A 19,781-nucleotide genomic window follows, 5' to 3' on the forward strand; every position below is an offset into this window, starting at 1 on the left:
GGCGGATTTGTTAAAAATTCGGAAAACTAAAAAAAATTATTGGGAGAGGGGGGCGAATACTAAAATGGATTAAATTACAGGCATCCCCAAACTGCGGCCCTCCAGATGTTTTGGCCTACAACTCCCATGATCCCTAGGTAACAGGACCAGTGGTCAGGGAAGATGGGAATTGTAGTCCAAAACATCTGGAGGGCGGAAGTTTGGGGATGCCTGGATTAAAATTACTTTCTAAGCAACGGGGCAGGTTTGTCTAAACAACAATGCTTTCAGCAGCGGGCAGAAGGAGTCCTGTGAAGGCAACTGCTTGATATCACTAGGCAGGGAGTTCCAAAGGTTAGACGCTGAACTTTGTATCAAGGGAGAAATAAACAGAAACTACCCAGTTCATCACCCATCACCCATCACCTCCTGGCAAATAGAAGGGGAAGAAATGGAGGCAGTGAGAGATTTCACCTTCTTGGGCTCCTTGATCACTGCAGATGGTGACAGCAGTCACGAAATTAAAAGACGCCTGCTTCTTGGGAGAAAAGCAATGACAAACCTAGACAGCATCTTAAAAAGCAGAGACATCACCTTGCCGACAAAGGTCCGTATAGTTAAAGCTATGGTTTTCCCAGTAGTGATGTATGGAAGTGAGAGCTGGACCATAAAGAAGGCTGATCGCCGAAGAATTGATGCTTTTGAATTATGGTGCTGGAGGAGACTCTTGAGAGTCCCATGGACTGCAAGAAGATCAAATCTTTCCATTCTTAAGGAAATCAGCCCTGAGTGTTCACTGGAAGGACAGATCCTGAAGCTGAGGCTCCAATACTTTGGCCACCTCATGAGAAGAGAAGAATCCTTGGAAAAGACCTTGATGTTGGGAAAGATGGAGGGCACTAGGAGAAGGGGACGACAGAGGACAAGATGGTTGGACAGTGTTCTCGAAGCTACGAACATGAGTTTGACCAAACTGCAGGAGGCAGTGGAAGACAGGAGTGCCTGGCGTGCTCTGGTCCATGAGGTCACGAAGAGTCGGACACGACTAAACGACTAAACAACAACAACCCAGTTCTCACCAGGCGCTTCCGGGAGTGTTTCGTCCAAGGGGGGCGTCCGGCTGCCGTCCAGCTCCCTCGGGGTCTGCGAGGGGAACGGAAATGGAGAGAGGTTGGGAACGATAGGGGGAAAATGGGTTGCATCCAGCCACCTAGCTAAGCATTCCCTGCTCTGACTGACCGCAGCCGCTGACCAGGGTTTTATCAGGCAGGAGTTTCTCCCAATCTTGCCTGGAGAGGCTGCAGCCAGTGCCAGATTTATGTAAAAGCTAAACAAGCTCTAGCTTAGGGCCCCACTCTCTTGGGCCCCCCCAAAAAAAAAAAATTAAAGGAAAAAAACTGGATGTACATTTCCAAAATATAAGATAAAAAATAAATGAAATAAAAGCTACATACAGCAACCATGTTTTGTGTTGTGCAGGCTCCTGTGCTGTAAGTCATGGGCCCCGCCTGCTCGCCTGCTCCCTAAAATATCCCTGGTTTGCTCCTTTCTATATATAGGATGCCTATGGGACCCAGGTGGCGCTGTGGGTTAAACCACAGAGCCTAGGGCTTGCTGATCAGAAGGTCAGCGGTTCGAATCCCTGCGACGGGGTGAGCTCCCGTTGCTCGGTCCCAGCTCCTGCCCACCTAGCAGTTCGAAAGCACGTCAAAATGCAAGTAGATAAATAGGAACCGCTACAGCGGGAAGGTAAACAGCATTTCTGTGCGCTGCTCTGGTTTGCCAGAAGCGGCTTTGTCATGCTGGCCACATGACCTGGAAGCTATACGCCGGCTCCCTCGGCCAATAATGCGAGATGAGCGCGCAACCCCAGAGTCGGTCACAACTGGACCTAATGGTCAGGGGTCCCTTTACCTTTACCTTATATATAGGATGCCTACATTCTGCATGGACTGGTTGCAGGGCCACATGGGCAAATGGCTTGAGATACCTACTAGGTCCATCAATGACCATATAGCATATATTCAACATAAAAACAGTGACAATTTGTTGTTGACAAAGGACAGCTGGACCTATAAAGGGCCCCGTTACCTTCAGTAGCTGAGGGCCTCACCAAACCTAAATCCGGCCCTGGGCTGGGGGTAGAAAGCAGGGGTTTCTCCCACTGGGTGACTGGCCTTCCTCAAAAGATAAGTTAAGAGTCTAGTCCTCATGGTTTTGGAGGATCAGTCGGGGGAAAGATGTGAAGCTCCATCTAGCTCATTATTGTCTACACAGCGCCACCAGTCTCTAGGATTTTGAGCAAGGGGGCATTCCTTGAATCGTGGAATTGTCAGAAGGGACCCTGAGGGTCATCTAGTCCAGCCCAACTGCAATGCAGGAATCTCGGCTGAAGCAGCCATGACTGATGGCCATCCAACCTCTGCTTAAAAACCTCCAAGGAAGGAGAGCCCTCCATTCTCCATCTCCTCCTCCTTCTTCTTCAGCAATCCCTCATAGCCGAGTAAGATTGTTTTCCATGAACACGGTTTTAACAGTTAGTCCGTAAGTGACTGTGGAGGCCAATTCTGGATCCACGCGTCCTTCCACAGTGGGGACATTGGTCAGGGCCGTCTTGAGCAGATTGTGCTGAGGGGCGGAGATCGCTCCGCCGCCCGCCCCACCCTTGCAGGGCGCAATTGGTTTCCAGCTTACCAGCCCCGCGCCATGGTGCACTGCGCCACCGGGGGGTCTACGAAGAGCCGGCCCTGACATTGGTTTCCAGGCGGGAGTTGATCATGGTGTGGATTTGCCAAATGTGCCTTCCTCTTAGCACGTTTCTCCCTTGCGTCCTGAGATCGAGTGTCTTCAAAGCCCAGGACACCTTTGGGAAAGGCTGCTCTCCAACTGCAGTTCTCGCAGGCCAGTGTTCCCCAGTTGTCAGTGTTTATACTACATTTTTAAAGATTTGCCTTTAGACAGTCTTTGAACCTCTTTTGTTGACCACCAGCATTACGCTTTCCATTTTTAAGTTTGGAATAGAGGAGTTGCTTTGGAAGACGATCATCAGGCATCTGCACAACATGACCAGTCCAACGAAGCTGATGTTGAAGAATCATCGCTTCAACACTGGAGATCTTTGCTTCTTCCAGTACACTGGTATCAAACCTGCTTAAAAACCTCCAAGGAAGAAGACCCCAACACCTTCCATCTCACTGCCGAACGGCTGTTACTGTCAGAAAGGTTTAGTCGGAATCTATTTTCTTGTCGCTTGAAGCCATGGGTTCGAGTCCTACCCCTCCGGAGCAGGAGAAAAACAAGCTTGAGATATTGGAAGATGGCTCTCCTCTCTCTTCTCAGTCTCCTCTTTCCCAGGCTAAACATACCCAAGCTCCTTGAACCGTTCCTCATCAGGCTTGGTTTCCAGATCCTTGATCATCTTCTGCCCACCTTCCAGCTTTTCGACGTCCTCCTTAAATCGTGGTGCCCAGAACTGGACATAGGATTCAAAGTATGTACTGACCGAGGCAGAATTCAAAGGTTTTGCAGGCTCTGGGCCGCTTCCCCCAATTCTAAAAGAAAATTCTAGCCTTCATGGTGCTGAATAAAATCTGTTTTGGCAGGCTTAGCCTTTTGATCCTAATAATTCCTAATCCTAAAAGGATGGCTGGCCAAACAAAACACAGAGAATGCAGCTACTTACCAGGGATATCTTAAGCAGCTGGTCCGAAATGTTGTTCGCTGTGCTTGGGCTGTTGTTTCGGCTGCCGTCCTAGAGGAAGCATAAGAGGCATCAAATAACTGGGACCATAGAGTTCGAAGGGGTGTGACATCTGTCTATGCAAGCTGTATATGGTCACTCTCATATTCTCTTTGGACATTGTGTCAAAATTTGAACGTAATCGGTCCTCACCCCATCCCCCAGCTAGGCAAGCCCCCCACCTCCACTCGGCCCAGTCTGGAAAACCAAGCCGGGATGCTGTGGAGAGGGAAGCTTTCCTAGCTGCAGTACCAGTGTAGCCATCGCTAGAGGGTGCTGTTTTGCAACATCTACTGTGCTCCCAGCATGCACTTGAGGGTGATTTGTGAGTTCTGGAACATGGGGTTTTAGGGGTTTTGCATGGCCCAGGTGTGGCATCTGTCTATGCAACCTGTATATGGTCACTCTCATATTCGCTTTGGACATTGTGTCAAAATTTGAATGTACTCGGTCAAGCGGTTTCGGAGAAAAGTGGACACCCACCCACATGCCCTTTTTACATTTATATCTATATAAATATAGATTACCTGGAGGTGTTTGCAGATGGAGCGCAGGAGCTGGTAAACGGTTTCCCGGGAGCGGAGGGACCCAAACAGGAACTGCGGTGTGGGAAGAAGGGGTACGATAAAATAAAATAAGATTGCAGTCTTCATCTGTGGAACAAAACAGATCCCTCGACCCTATCCTTTGCCGTCTGTTCCTTTCCGATGGGGAGACAGCCTAGCCTTCCACATGGAAATAAAGGTAAAGGTAAAGGTAAAGGTACCCCTGACCATTAGGTCCAGTCGCGGACGACTCTGGGGTTGCGGCGCTCATCTCGCTTTATTGGCCGAGGGAGCCAGTGTACAGCTTCCAGGTCATGTGGCCAGCATGACAAAGCCGCTTCTGGCAAACCAGAGCAGCGCACGAAAATGCTGTTTACCTTCCCGCTGGAGTGGTATCTATTTATCTACTTGCACTTTGACGTGCTTTTGAACTGTTAGGTTGGCAGGAACAAGGACAGAGCAACGGGAGCTCACCCCATCGTGGGGATTTGAACCGCCGACCTCCTGATCGGCAAGCCCTAGGCTCTGTGGTTTAGACCACGTGGTCTAAATAACACCCCCTAAAAGATCGGAAAGTGTGCTTAGAGGAAAACGCCAGGCAAACAGGACTAGAGCCTTGCTGGTTTTATTGTTTAAAAATAGGATTCTTAGGAGGCTGAAATGTTCGGAGTTTCCGTCAGGGCCAACATACAAATACTGCAAACTGCCTTGTAAGCCTTGAACGGAGGGCAGTATATCAATTTAATAAAGGGTCGCAATTTAAACCACATTCAATGCACACTTAAAAGCATAACATTCCCCCTGGGAACTGTCTCCTCAGCTGGGGCTGCCATGCACCCAGGATTTCCCAGACATCGCCCTTGTAAACACTGTCCGGGCGGAGATCCCGGGGAAATCTGGACATATCGGAAGTGTAGTTTTCCTTTTAAACAAATAGCTCGGAAACTCTTTTTTCATAATTTTTTTTTTGAGATTTTGCTCAACAAAAAGCTCGACAGTTTTCAGCAAAATGATGAAAAAGCCCAACGACTTTGCGAAGAAAAGCAAAATTATGTCTGGATAATTGAAATAAGGCAGCCCTACTTTCACAGGGCTTGGAGCCGGAGCAGCGGCAACAAACTACAGCTCCCATGAATCTTTTTTTTGGGGGGGGGTTAACATGGTTTAAATGTACGGAGTGGCTCTGCCCTCATCTCAGGGCTGCCCCTTGTAGAGCTCGGCAGGGCGGAAGAGAAGCGAGGAGGAGTTGGCTCTCGTTGGCTCTTTGGCGCCACCTGCTGCCAGGCTCCCCTCCTCCTGCCCCATCAGGTCCAGTGAGACCAGTATCCCTGAAGGGGCGTCTCCACCCCCATCGTCCAGCCCGGACACTGAGGTCCATCTCCGAGGGCCTTCTGGCGGTTCCCTCCCTGCGAGAAGTGAGGTTACAGGGAACCAGGCAGAGGGCCTTCTCGGTAGTGGCACCCGCCCTGTGGAACGTCCTCCCTTCAGATGTCAAGGAAATAGACAACTACCTGACCTTTAGAAGACATCTGAAGGCAGCCCTGTTTAGGGAAGTTTTTAATGTTTGAGTCTATTTTTAATATTCTGTTGGGAGCCACCCTGAGTGGCTGGTGAAAGCCATCCGGATGGGTGGGGTATAAATAAATTATTATTATTATTATTATTATTATTATTATTATTATTATTATTGCAATTGGCTCCCACTGCGCCATGGCAGAAAGAGCAGCACCCAAAATGGAGCCTCCCTGGCAGGTAGGAAATCCGGGGGATTTCCAGGATTTTTTTCTATTCGGGATAACAGCGGGAAACGGATTAAAATCCGGGGGTTTCCCGCGGAAAAACGGGAGACTTGGCAGCTATGCCTCTGCTCTAGGGCCGGATTTAGGTTTGATGAGGCCCTAGGCTACTGAAGGTAATGGGGCCCTTTATACCTATGTCCAGCTGTCCTTTGTCAGCTGTTTTTTTCCTGTTAAAGATATTTTATATGGCAAGTTATGGACCGCATAGGTATCTGAAGCCATTTGTACATGTGGCCATGCAACCAGTCCATGCAGAATGTAGGCACCCTCTATATAGAAAGGAGCAAACCAGGGATATTTGAGGGAGCAGGCTAGCAGGTGGGGCCCATGACTTACATCCTAGGAGCCTACACAACAGAAAGCGCTGTTGCTGGAAGTAGGTTTTATTTTATCTGTTTTTTCCTCTTATATTTTGGAAATGTACATCCAGGTGTTTTTTCCTTTAAATTCTTTGGGGTCCCCAAGAGAGTGGGGCTCTAAGCTAGAGCTTGTTTAGCTTATACATCAATCCAGCGCTGCTCGGCTCTCACCTTTTCGCCGTCCGACGTCCGGATGCAGACGGCATTGGGTACCAGCAAAGCTGTGTTGGCCTTTTTGAGGATGCTGATGGTTGGAACCGGGATAACGACCTGCCAGTCCGGGAAAAGGGGAGGCAGGAGAGAGAGAGAGACAGAGAGACAGAGGTGAGGGATAGGGAAGAGCAGGATATGACCCAACATGGTTCATTGGGAAAAGGTATCTCTATACTACAGAGAGAGAGAGAGAGAGAGAGAGAGAGAGAGAGAGAGACCACAAGACTATAAGAAGAGATGGCAGAGTTCAGCAACATTATCCCAGGTAGCTTTTGTCTATGCCAGGGGTGGCCAACTCCCAGGAGACTGTGATCTACTCACAGAGTTAAAAACTGGCAGTGATCTACTCCCTTTTTGGGGGGTTCAGGCAGGTCAAAGTTGAGCTTTTTTAGCAAGGAGGAAGGCCATTTTTTTGGGGGGGGATTCGGGTCAAAGTTGTTGAGTTTTTTCATGGAGGAGGTAAAAATTTGAGCTTTTTTAAGGGGAGCCACAGTTGTTCAGCTTCTTTGGAGGGAGCCAATGATCTATCAGTGATCTACCGCAGACGTTCAGTGATCTACCGGTAGATCACAATCTACCTGTTGGACATGCCTGGTCTATGCAACAAAGGAAACCAACCAACCAGTAGCTGAACTGGTTTTTTGTTTTGTTTTTCACAAAGGTTATTTTAAACACCCTTTTCAATTCATTATATATCATTTCCCAATAAGCTTTAACCTTACTGCAAGACAACCTCAGTCCGAGAGCTCCTACCTTAACTTCCCGGTGCACCATGCTGCAGTAGAAACAGACGTGACTTGCGGAGATATACAGGCGGCCGTGATAAGGCACTTCCCGCTGCCAGGCGCACGGAAACGCTGCGGGGGGAAAAGAACAGGAAGGAAGGGTTGGTGAAGAAGCTGCCACATTTCTAGTCCTCAGTGGGGTGAGCCACTGCGCAGCAACCAGCCCAAAGGCCAGGCGGAACAGCTCCGTCTTGAAGGCCCTGTGGAAAGATGTCAAATCCCGCAGGGCCCTGGTCTCCTGTGACAGAGCGTTCCACCAAGTCGGGGCCAATACTGAAAAGGCCCTGGCCCTAGTTGAGGCCAATCTAACCACCTTATGGCTTGGGATCTCCAAAATATTAAGGACCTTAATAAAGATTCATTCATTCAAGCACTTACTCTGCAAGAGCTCTTCCTCCTCAGGGAAGTCTTTGAACACCCTTCGAAAGTTGAGAGTGTGTTTTACCAGCTGCGGAAAGGGGAGAGAGAGAGACAGGTGAGCTGTTTGGCCCTGATCTGGGTCATTTTGGCTACTTGGTGAATGAGTGCACCATTTAGGGTTAATGGATACACAACTGGAAAAGGACGACGGAAGATTATTCCAATATATGGATTCATATTCACATATAAATATTCTTATACAGTGGTGCCTTGGTTCTCAAATGCCTTGGTATTCAAACAACTTGGAAGCCAAGTTTGGAACTTTTTTCGGAAACCGAACGCGCTCCCTTTTGAGTGTTATGCTGAGGACTGTCTGTTTTTGCTATTTATTTAGCATTTTTGTTTTTGCGGCCCTTTTTTGTTTTGTTTTTTGTGACTGTGTGGAACCCAGTCCAACTATTGATTGATTGATTGATTGATTGTGTGACTGCAGTACATTGTTTATTGCTTTCATTTTATGGATCAATGGTCTCGTTAGATGGTAAACTTCATGTTAATTTACTGCTTTAGGGATTGTTTTTAAAAGTCCGGAACGGATTAATCCATTTTGCATTGCTTTCTATGGGAAAGCACACCTTGGTTTTGGAACTGACTACCGTAACAGATTAAGTCTGAGACTTCTGGAATGGATTAAGTTTGAGAACCAAGGTACCACTGTATATGAATTGATATTCCCATATGAATATCCATATACAGTCGTACCTTGGTTGTCAAACGCCTTGGTACTCGTACGTTTTGGCTCCCAGACGATCGAAACCCGGAAGTGAGTGTTCCGGTTTGTGAACATTTTTGGGGAAGCCGGACGTCCGACACGGCTTCTGATTGGCTGCAGGAGCTTCCTCCAGCCAACTGGAAGCCGCGCTTTGGTTTCCGAATGTTTTGGCAGTCGAACGGACTTCTGGAACGGATTCTGTTTGACTTCCGAGGTACGGCTGTATTCATATGAATATATGAGGTTCTTAAATGCACAAAGACGGAAAGACTCGGCCTCGCCTGCTATCGAGGAATTATTGAATTATTGGCTGAGATGGCCAAGTTAATGTGTTCCATTAGAGAAAAATCATTACGGATGTTATTATTTCCTTGGCAGTTTTGAAGCAGAGGTTGGATGGCCATCTGTCATGGATGCTTCAGCTGAGATTCTATGATTCTACAATACTTATTAAGGATTGGAAACTTCTGACGGACTTTTTGCGTGAAAGAGAAAACGAACTTGTAACAGATGGATTTGAAGATGGGGGGGGGATACTGGCTTATAGAAAACAGAACAGATGGATGTTAATGTGTGAATACGATATTTAACAGACAAAGAACCGGAAGTCTTTTAATCTTTTCTTTTATCTTTTTTCTTCCCTCCCTTCTTCCCTAACTATGGCAGGGACTTATGGCCTCTTTGGTGGTGGCTCCCCAGTTGTGGAACGCTCCCCACTCGTCTCAGTTGCTATAAACTTTCAGGCTTGAAATGGTACTCGTGTTGGCCGCTCTGCGGAAGCAGGGCAGGATATAAAGTCTATTATTCATCCCTGCATTGCAGGGGGGGCTGGACTGCATGACCACCGGGGTCCCCTTCCAACTCTACGATTATACGACTTAGTTAATAATTACAAATCAGAGCCGTCGGAAAATGCTCTCTCTCCCAGCCAAGCTTACATTGGAGTCCGAATTCCTGTGCTGAGCAGAGGCCAAAGGTTCTTTCTCGGCCTCTTTGGAGTAAGACGGATCATACGTCTTGGATCTAAAAGGAACGAGAGAAACAGAGATGCTCTTAAATATTGGATGATAAGAGGAAAATATTGTCAAAAATGTATAAATTAATGTTGGAATGGCACACTAAGGATGAGGAGCATAGCTGCCAAGTTATCCCTTTTTTAAAGGGATTTTCCCTTATGCTGAATAGGCTTCCTCGTGAGAAAAGGGAAAACTTGGCAGCTATGATGAGGAGGTCAAAGGGGCGATGCTACAATGAGCTGAAGATTTTGGATATAATATTCAGCTAGAATCCTGGGAAAGGTTGTGGGTTCGAATCCCTGTGACGGGGTGAGCTCCCGTTGCTCGGTCCAAGCTCCTGCCAACCTAGCAGTTCGAAAGCACATCCAAGTGCAGGTAGATAAATAGGTACTGCTCCAGCGGGAAGGTAAACGGCATTTCCGTGCGCTGCTCTGGTTCAGCAGAAGCAGCTTAGTCATGCTGGCCACATGACCTGGAAGCTGTCTGTGGACAAATGCTTGGCCCATAGAGCAAGATGAGTGCACAACCCCAGAGTCGTCCACGACTGGACCTAATGGTCAGGGGTCCCTTCACCTTTACCTTTAAAATTGCTAAAATGTACAAGACAAGAAGCTACGAGTGTTGGAAATGTAAAGAAAGGGAAGGTATCTTCTACCACATGGGGTGAACTTGCAAAGAGGTAAAGGCTTTCTGGGAAATGGTATAGTGGATAAAGATGATGTGAATGTCAATCAATCAATATACTTTATTCGACCGATAGTCAGAAACAAAAAAACATTTCTCAATACAAAGATAAAACATATAAAACTGAAGGCATCAGAGGGATACATAAAAATATAAAAATATAAAACTGAAGGCATCAGAGGGATACATAAATGGGGTATGACCGCGCTACTAAACCTCCTACAGATAACCCACATCAAGACATTCGATTATACGTTTCCGACACTTGAGCGCCAGGAAGAGGAATTTAGCCACTGAGAAGGTTATTTTCCCAGTGAATGTATAAAATTAAATGGAAAATAAATAAAAATTATATTGAGAGAGAGAGAGAGAGAGAGAGAGAGAGAGAGAGAGAGAGAGAGAGAGAGAGAGAGATGCTCTTAAATACATCCAGGGTCAAACACAGAAGTGGTTCGAAGCCTCCCTTTTTGCCCAAACTCACCGCGAAAGGGGCGGGTTGTGTCCATTCCTGGCTCCCTCGCCGACCGGCTCCTCCAAACTCTGGGACTTTTTCTGCTCCGACATCCTTCGCTTGCTTTTCCCTTGCTTCCCGGAGATCTCTGACAGGCAGCTGGGAAGGAGCGAGAGATTCCTTGTTCAATTATGTTGCTTCGCACTTCCCCAACTCCAGCCTCGGGCCAGAGACTGGCAACTTCCTCCTCAGACACCGTCATCCTCGCCGGGGATCCACCCATCATTGCCACTCCTGCGCCCATTTCACAGACAGGCACAAGAGAGGCAGAGATTTAAACGAGGGGGAAGGTGACAAGAGAAGCCCTCGGCTGGACTTCAACCATTTTGGATAAGTTCAAAACGGCATGCCTTGAATGTGTCTCCGAAACGGAGACAAGGAATTTTATTTTATTGAGATTGCAGGAGGATAGGTAAATTTCCCCTTTTCGGCTCACTTCACTCCTATGCTTTACCATGCAAAGCAATCTCTCTCTAGCCTGTCATCAGTCAAAATTTAATGAGATTATTTCCCCCTCTCCCTATAATTAGCCGCATGCCTATGAAAACAGCCACACCCCGATACAAAACCCAAGATTGCGATCGCTTGATGTAACGTCTCAGGTGACGAGGGAGGGGGTGGTGCCCCGGTTGACCTTTCAGCCCTCTGTTAAGGGCTCTGCCTACTCCCGGGTACATGCCACAGAGCCTCCTCATTCAGGAGCAGTCTAGCACTGAAAATGTACTGCTTGTTTGGGGGGGGGGCAGCGGTTTATACAGCAATGCAGGAAGAAGTTGCTTTTTGTATTTTGCAGAAGTATCTGGCTGGATGCCGGTTTGCTTTTAGTCCGATAAGCCTCCGCAGCTGATGGTTACGGGTTTGTTAAACCAAGATAGTAGAATCATAGAGTTGGAAGAGACCACAAGGGCCATCCAGTCCAACCCCCTGCCAAGCGGGAAACACCATCAAAGCATTCTTGACATATGGCTGTCAAGCCTCTGCTTAAAGACCTCCAAAGAAGGAGACTCCACCACACTCCTTGGTAGCAAATTCCACTGCCGAACAGCTCTTACTGTCAGGAAGTTCATCCTAATGTTTAGGTGGAATCTTCTTTCTTGTAGTTTGAATCCAGGAGCAGCCTAGCTGAAAATGTCAAGCTGATCAAGCAGCGAGAGAGGGATGTCAGGGAACTCTGGCAATGTGGTTTGGAAGCAGACCCAAGACCCACAACCTTCGCATAAATATTGCAGCTCATTTTTTCTGCATTTCAAGTTCTTGTTTTTATTTAATAATAATAATAATAATTTATTGGCGAAGTACCAACATACTTGGAATTTTGCTTTGACTACATTGCAGTGTAAACGTACCTTATGCAAACACTGTTCCACACACAACACAATAGCACAGCAAAGGCACCCCACCCATAACTGGCCTCCCCTTCCGCTACACAACTACGAATTTAACAATTTGATGGCACAAAGGAAAAAACTGTTCCTGTGCCTAGCCGTTTTTGTGTATAGAGTCCCGTAGCGACGTCCAGATGGAAGTAAATCAAACAGATGATGACTGTCAATCAAAGATGAAATCAAACAGGGATGCAAAGGATCTGCGACAATTCCCTCTGCTCTCTTCCTAGCTCGAACAGCATAAAGTGTCTCTATTGAAGGCAAACTAGCACCAATTTCCCTTTCTGCAATTCTTACTGCTCGTTGGAGCCTTTTCTTGTCCATCTTGGAGGCTGTGCCATACCAGGCAGTAATAGAACAGTTTCAATGGTGCCTCTATAAAATTGGACCAACACTCTTTGGGGCGAAATAAATTTTCTTAGTCGACGCAAGAAATACAGCCGCTGGTGGGCCTTTTTAATAATACTGTACTAATGATTATTTATTATTTAGGGGAAAGATTTGGGGGGGGGAGTCAGGAGGTCTACAACCCCCCTTTAACAATGCCTATGCTGCCTACAAATGACAGGCTGGGAGAGGCTATGGAAAACAGATTTGAAATTTATGACGTATTGTGCATTGAAAGGAAACTACCGGTATATGAAAATGATGTACCAGTGCTATTCGACTCCTACTAAGCTGGCAAAAATGTATGGGACATGTACAAATACCTGCTGGAAATGTAAAGAAAAAGAAGGCACCTTTTATCCTATGTGGTGGACATGTAATTTTAAAAATTTTGGGGAAATGATATATAATGAAATGAAAAAAAAATGTTGAAAATAACTTTCGTTAAAAAATCGGAAGCTTTCTTAGTAGGGATTGTAGGTCCCGAGATCCCAAAGGACCAGAGGAAATTGTTTATGTGCATGACAACGGCTGCTTGGATGTTACTAGCCCAGAGATGGAAGGAAGAAGCAGTCCCGATTAGAGAAGAACGACAAATCAACTTGATGGACTATGCTGAAATGGTAAAACTAACTGGGAAGCTTGGGAACCAAGAAGACAAGAAATTTAAAAAAGAATTGGAAACGTTTATAATGTATATACAAAATCATTGTACACAGGTCAAAACACTAGCAGAGTTTTAAACACACTTGTAATGTAACAGAATGTACAGATAACGTAGGAAGATTTTTAAAAATGGGAGAAGTATCGACAGGCAGTTGAAAACAGGATCAATAGGACCCGTGGAAGGGATCGGGGGCAAATCATGAGATTCAGAGTAATCTCGACAATTGCATTCGGAATTGGCTTCGTTGTATGCTTACAGTTTTGAAAATCAAACAAAAATTTATTTCAAAAACCAACAACAACAACGCCTTTGTAACGGTGAGATACGAAGACTCAAGGTTATTTCTTTACTGTTGAAATTCTTTCCGTAATATAAAGATTTACGCCAGGAAGACTTCCAGGCTGGGAGCTGCAATCTGCAGTGTGTGCTTCGGAGCTGCTTTGCAAAACAGGATATACAGAGAAGGAAAGCATCCAGTCCGGCTGGCTTTGGCATTCCTGGGATTTCCCCAGCCGGCTGCGAGGGGGAAAGTCACCTGCACAAAAATCAGAGCTGCCACAATTCCAGCCCTTACCGTAGCCCTCGGCCAAATTCAGGTTCATTTTCAAAAGCAATCATTTGCATATTATTGGTTCCCTCCAGGCTGGGCTCAGGGATTCTTCCTCCCTCCAACCTCATTTTATAGAATCAGAATTGCAGGATGGTACCCCTCTCTCTAGGGACACGGGTGGCGCTGTGGGTTAAACCACAGAGCCTAGGGCTTGCCGATCAGAAGGTCGGCGGTTCGAATCCCCGCGATGGGGTGAGCTCCCGTTGCTCGGTCCCAGCTCCTGCCCACCTAGCAGTTCAAAAGCATGTCAAAGTGCAAGTAGATAAATAGGTACGGCTCCAGCGGGAAGGTAAACGGTGTTTCCGTGCGCTGTTCTGGTTCGCCATAAGTGGCTTTGTCATGCTGGCCACCTGACCAGGAAGCTGTAAGCCGGCTCCCTCGGCCAGTAACGCGAGATGAGCGCCCAACTCCAGAGTCGGCCACAACTGGACCTAATGGTCAGGGGTCCCTTTACCTTTACCTTTTACCGCCCTCTCTGGGAGGGTCATCTAGTCCAACCCGCCTCCCTCCAAGGCAGGAACCGCAGCAACAACCTTTCGAAAAACAAATTACTGGCAGATTGGTCTCACCAGACAAGCTTCCAGCAGAGCCAATGCTAGCAACCCCTCCCCAGCTTCTTATCACCTCCATCCTTAAAGAGGACTAGAAACTTGGGTTGGATTCGCCACATTCCTTTTCCTTTGGCATTCCTAGTCAGGGGGCCGCAGGGATCAGGGATCGGCAGGGACAAGCTCCCAAAGTTCAGAGGACCAGTCCCCAGTCAAGCTGCCGGCAAAATGTCCACAGTTTCGCTTTCCCATCTCCGCCACATATTCTAAATATTACGTATTTTTATTTCTTCTCCATCTTTTAACCTCAGTTTAACTTATATCCACCCTAGTCCTGCTAATCTGTTTACCTGCTTGTGCCGACTTTTGAAATTATCTTACAAACGTTTCCCAGTCTTCCTTGTAAGTTCCATCATGGGTGAATTTGGATATGCAGAAGATATTAAAAATAAATTTAAGGAATCGCAGAGGGGGGGGCAAAGGGAGTCAAGTTTTGAAATGTTAAAATGATTGTAAAATTAGTGAAATGTATAAACCTGAAAAGCAGATAGATAGATAGATAGATAGAGGCTTTTTTGGGGGGGGGATGACGCAGGGGTACACATATGACAGTACCCCTAAACATTTTTAAGAATTTTTTAAATAGGACAAAAGCACTGTGTACACACACACACACAGAGAGAGAGAGAGAGACAGAGAGACAGAGAGAGATTTATTTCTAAAAAAATTGTTTAGGGGTACTGTCATTTTCCTACTCATATTGAAACTTAGATTCACGAAATGTATGCGTACCCACACACCACAGTGCTTTTTATATATATTCTCAAACTGAGCTTGGCATAGCCCAGTGTTGGGCAACCTCTTGAGCTTGCTGTGTCAAAATTCACCAAAAACCAGCATAACTCGGGTGGTGTGTCACTTCGAGAAAAAAAACCATAATTTCGCGATATTTATAGTTTAAATAACAAAAATGTATAATTGTAATATATAACTGTATTTAATAAACCAAAAACTAATTATTTAACCAAAGCAAAAACCCCTTATTTATCACAAAGTGCCCAGAGTTGTTGAGCTTTTTGGGGGGAGCTGCTGATCAAAGTTTTGGAGGTTTTTTTGGGGGGTGCAAAAGTTGCTTTGGTTTTCTTGGGGGGATGCCCCAAAGCTGCTGCGCTTTTTTTTGGGGGGGGGGGAAGAGAACAGAAATAAATAACAAATAATACCTTCCCTGGAACTAACACGCAGCACCGACATAGTCTGCCAAAGGGCCAGAAAACAGCACAGAAAGGGTTAAAAAACCAATCTCTGGTTACCAGCAACAACAACAACAACAACAACAAAAGGATCCGGGTTTTAACAGCGGAGACAAGCTCTAGCGGAGACAAGCTGTAGGAGGAGCAGGAGAACAAATTGGGGGGGGGGGGGGAAACAGCGCGAATGGGCCGATGGGGCGCGTGCCAGCAGTGAGGGCTCTGCGTGTCACGTCTGACACGCGTGTCATAGGTTCGCCATCACTGGCATAGCCCATAGTCTTGTTGCTCAGGGGGAAGAAGAGTGAACGGGCGTCGTTGATCTGAGCACCAGGAACTATTCTGCACATGCCCCGGAACAATGGCATTTCTACCACTACAGTATCTTTTAATATAGCCGGCTCCCCCGCCCCGCCCCGCCCCGCCCCGCCCAACTTGAATTGATTTTAGGTACTTCAGAGGACAGAAAGCTCGGGACGCAAATACCCCGACACGGAACAACAATAATAATGAAATTAGAGTTTTGTATGGATGACAGCAGCTTCTCTGATCATGTGCAGAGCCCGCCCCCACCTCCCCTCCGCGCCGGCAACGTTACAAAATAGCTGGGAGAGGAATAAGAATCGCTGGTGGGCTGGGAGTCCCCGTGCTGAGAGCCTGGCCAGGACACCTGGGTCCCTTCTCGGAGGCTGGGAGGGGCTTCGCATCGATTGGAAGCAGAGCGCCAGGACACCTGGGTTCTTCTCCTTGAGAGAAGCTGCCAGCTTTATTTTTAGGGGTTTCTGAAAGAGGAAACGCGGAGGTGGGAGAGAGGGGGAGGGGCTTGTCCCTAAACCCGGACGCCTGGGTTCTCCTTTCCCTAAAGGAGGTTACTACCTGATGTCGGTCAAGGAGGAGAGGCTATCAGGTCCCGGGGCGACTCCCAGCTTGACCATCGCGGAGCCTCTGCAGATCCGATGCCCGGGCGATGGGCGGGGAGAAGGGAGGCGCCCGGCCCCTCCTCCCCCTGCTCCCGGACGCGAGGGAAGACCTTGAACCTTTTCCTCCGCCGCCTCCTCCCCCGCGGTGACCCCCAAAGCAAAGGGTGGCAGCGGGTCACCTTTGTCTCATCCTCCTCTCACCTTCCTGCCCAGCACCCGGGATGAACCGGTGGCGGTTCCGAGTCACCCGAGAGAAGCGGAGCGACTCCGGATTAAGAGACTCCGGGTAGAGCTCGCGCGGCGGCGGCGCCTGTGCCCCGCGCCCCCTTGTGGCTAGTCAGTCGGAAGGCAGCCGAAGCGATTGAAACGGGTTCTCCCCCATCCCTGATCTAACAAATAGAGGCAGTCCCGGGAAAGAATGTCCTTTCTCAACTCCCATTTTTCATAGAAGCACAGAATCATAGAGTTGGAAGAGACCACAAGGGCCATCCAGTCCAACCCCCTGCCAAGCAGGAAACACCATCAAAGCATTCTTGACATATGTCTGTCAAGCCTCCGCTTAAAGACCTCCAAAGAAGGAGACTCCACCACACTCCTTGGTAGCAAATCCCACTGCCGAACAGCTCTTACTGTCAGGAAGTTCTTCCTAATGTTGAGGTGGAATCTTCTTTCTTGTAGTAGGAATCCATTGCTCCGTGTCCACCTCTCTGGAGCAGCAGAAAACAACCTTTCTCCCTCCTCTATATGACATCCTTTTATATATTTGAACATGGCTATCATATCACCCCTTAACCTTCTCTTCTCCAGGCTAAACATACCCAGCTCCCTAAGCCGTTCCTCATAAGGCATCGTTTCCAGGCCTTTGACCATTTTGGTTGCCCTCCTCTGGACATGTTCCAGCTTGTCAGTATCCTTCTGGAACTGTGGTGCCCAGAACTGGACACAGTACAGTACTCCAGGTGAGGTCTGACCAGAGCAGAATACAGTAGTGCCCAGTTCAAGAAGGATACTGACAGGATACTGACGTGTCCAGAAGAACGTGTCTTTCATACCCCCCAACATTTATCCGATGAAAACGGGGAAGTCCTAAGGAAAAGCGGGACATTCCAAGATCAAACCAGACAACTCCAAACCCTCCAACATTTATCCGATGGAAATTGTGACCCCATGGACCAGAGCACGCCAGGCACTCCTGTCTTCCACTGCCTCCCGCAGTTTGGTCATACTCATGTTCGTAGCTTCGAGAACACTGTCCAACCATCTCGTCCTCTGCCGTCCCCTTCTCCTAGTGCCCTCCATCTTTCCCAACACCAGGGTCTTTTCCAGGGAATCTTCTCTTCTCATGAGGTGGCCAAAGTATTGGAGCCTCAGCTTCAGGATCTGTCCTTCCAGTGAGCACTCAGGGCTGATTTCCTTCAGAATGGATAGGCTTGATCTTCTTGCAGTCCATGAGACTAAATAGGGGTGTCCTATTTGGTCAGGGTTCCCTTTACCTTTACCTTTTTATTCCATCCCTTCCAACATTTGTCCCATGAAAATAGGGACGTCCTATTCCAGGGGTCAGCAACCTTTTTCAGCCGTGGGCCAGTCCACAGTCCCTCAGACCATGTGGTGGGCCCGACTATATATATATATATTTTTGGGGGGATGAACGAATTCCTATGCCCCACAAATAACCCAGAGATGCATTTTAAATAAAAGCACACATTCTACTCATGTAAAATCACGCTGATTCCTGGACCGTCCATGGGCCGGATTGAGAAGGCGATTGAGCCGCATCTGGCCCACGGGCCTTAGGTTGCCTATCCCTGTCCTATTCCATGCCTTAAAATGTTTCTCATGTGAAAATAGGGACGTCCTTTTCCATCCCCTCCAGCATTTCTCCCAGGAAAATAGGGACGTCCTATTCCATTCCCTCCAGCATTTCTCCCAGGAAAATAGGGACGTCCTATTCCATTCCCTCCAACGTTTCTCCCATGAAAATAAGGACGTCCTATTCCATCCCCTCCAACGTTTCTCCCATGAAAATAGGGACGTCCTATTCCATTCCCTCCAACATTTCTCCCCTGAAAATAGGGACGTCCTATTCCATCCCCTCCAGCATTTCTCCCAGGAAAATAGGGACGTCCTATTCCATTCCCTCCAACGTTTCTCCCATGAAAATAAGGACTTCCTATTCCATCCCCTCCAACGTTTCTCCCATGAAAATAAGGACGTCCTATTCCATTCCCTCCAACATTTCTCCCCTGAAAATAGGGACGTCCTATTCCATCCCCTCCAGCATTTCTCCCGTGAAAATAGGGACGTCCTATTCCATTCCCTCCAACGTTTCTCCCGTGAAAATAGGGACGTCCTATTCCATCCCCTCCAACATTTCTCCCATGAAAATAGGGACGTCCTATTCCATTCCCTCCAACGTTTCTCCCAGGAAAATAGGGACGTCCTATTCCATTCCCTCCAACGTTTCTCCCATGAAAATAAGGACTTCCTATTCCATCCCCTCCAACGTTTCTCCCATGAAAATAAGGACGTCCTATTCCATTCCCTCCAACATTTCTCCCCTGAAAATAGGGACGTCCTATTCCATTCCCTCCAACGTTTCTCCCATGAAAATAAGGACGTCCTATTCCATTCCCTCCAGCATTTCTCCCAGGAAAATAGGGACGTCCTATTCCATCCCCTCCAACGTTTCTCCCATGAAAATAGGGACGTCCTATTCCATTCCCTCCAACGTTTCTCCCGTGAAAATAGGAATGTCCTATTCCATCCCCTCCAACATTTCTCCCGTGAAAATAGGGACGTCCTTTTCCATCCCCTCCAACATTTCTCCCCTGAAAATAGGGACGTCCTCTTCCATCCCCTCCAACGTTTCTCAATTTTCAATGGGGGTGGAATCATATCGATTGCAAGTGCCCCCCTCTCCTAAAAGGGCCCAGCCACTTACAGCTTGCTCGGCCTCTCCAAGGTGACATCTCCAGTGGTTTTGAGGTGGTCCATTTCTCACTCAGAAGGGCCGTCTTCCTCTTCCTCGGCTTCCTCTCCAGCCTTGTGGCCTCTGAACCTCCCGTTGGCAGCTGCTTTTATGGGCGGGCAGGGTGAGAAAAGTCTGAAGTTCAACCCCGTCCGGGATTGCACCTGCAGCCAGCAAGACCAGGAAGCTGTCGACTCCGATTTGGAGCACAAACATGACTTCTCTTCTGGCAGCCCAAGTTGCCTGGAGACACACATCCTTCAAACAGTTGCCACGGCGACGGC

The 19,781-nt window shown here is 47.7% G+C and overlaps 1 protein-coding gene across 4 annotated transcripts in view; it reads right to left on the bottom strand.

Annotated features, from left to right (window-relative positions):
- LOC118087030 (GRAM domain-containing protein 2A) overlaps positions 1–19,742 on the bottom strand; it is a 27,777-nt gene extending 8,035 nt beyond the window's left edge. Inside the window, exons 1-9 of one of the 4 annotated variants that reach the window (XM_035119274.3) lie at positions 19,471–19,742; positions 10,733–10,861; positions 9,490–9,574; positions 7,798–7,867; positions 7,388–7,491; positions 6,593–6,691; positions 4,246–4,317; positions 3,662–3,730; positions 1,059–1,122 (exon numbers count right to left, since the gene is read on the bottom strand). In XM_035119274.3, the coding sequence (XP_034975165.3) occupies positions 1,059–1,122; positions 3,662–3,730; positions 4,246–4,317; positions 6,593–6,691; positions 7,388–7,491; positions 7,798–7,867; positions 9,490–9,574; positions 10,733–10,861; positions 19,471–19,523 (745 nt within the window). In that variant the 5' untranslated portion in view covers positions 19,524–19,742. Of the gene's footprint in view, positions 1–1,058; positions 1,123–3,661; positions 3,731–4,245; positions 4,318–6,592; positions 6,692–7,387; positions 7,492–7,797; positions 7,868–9,489; positions 9,575–10,732; positions 10,862–16,482; positions 16,862–19,470 lie in introns of those variants that run through there. The other 3 variants (XM_060275308.2, XM_060275311.2, XM_088673079.1) reach the window with 3 other exon arrangements.
- Between the last annotated feature and the right edge of the window lie 39 nt (positions 19,743–19,781).

Source organism: Zootoca vivipara, chromosome 6, assembly GCF_965207765.1.
Source record: "Zootoca vivipara chromosome 6, rZooViv2.hap1.1, whole genome shotgun sequence".
NCBI lineage: Eukaryota > Metazoa > Chordata > Lepidosauria > Squamata > Lacertidae > Zootoca > Zootoca vivipara.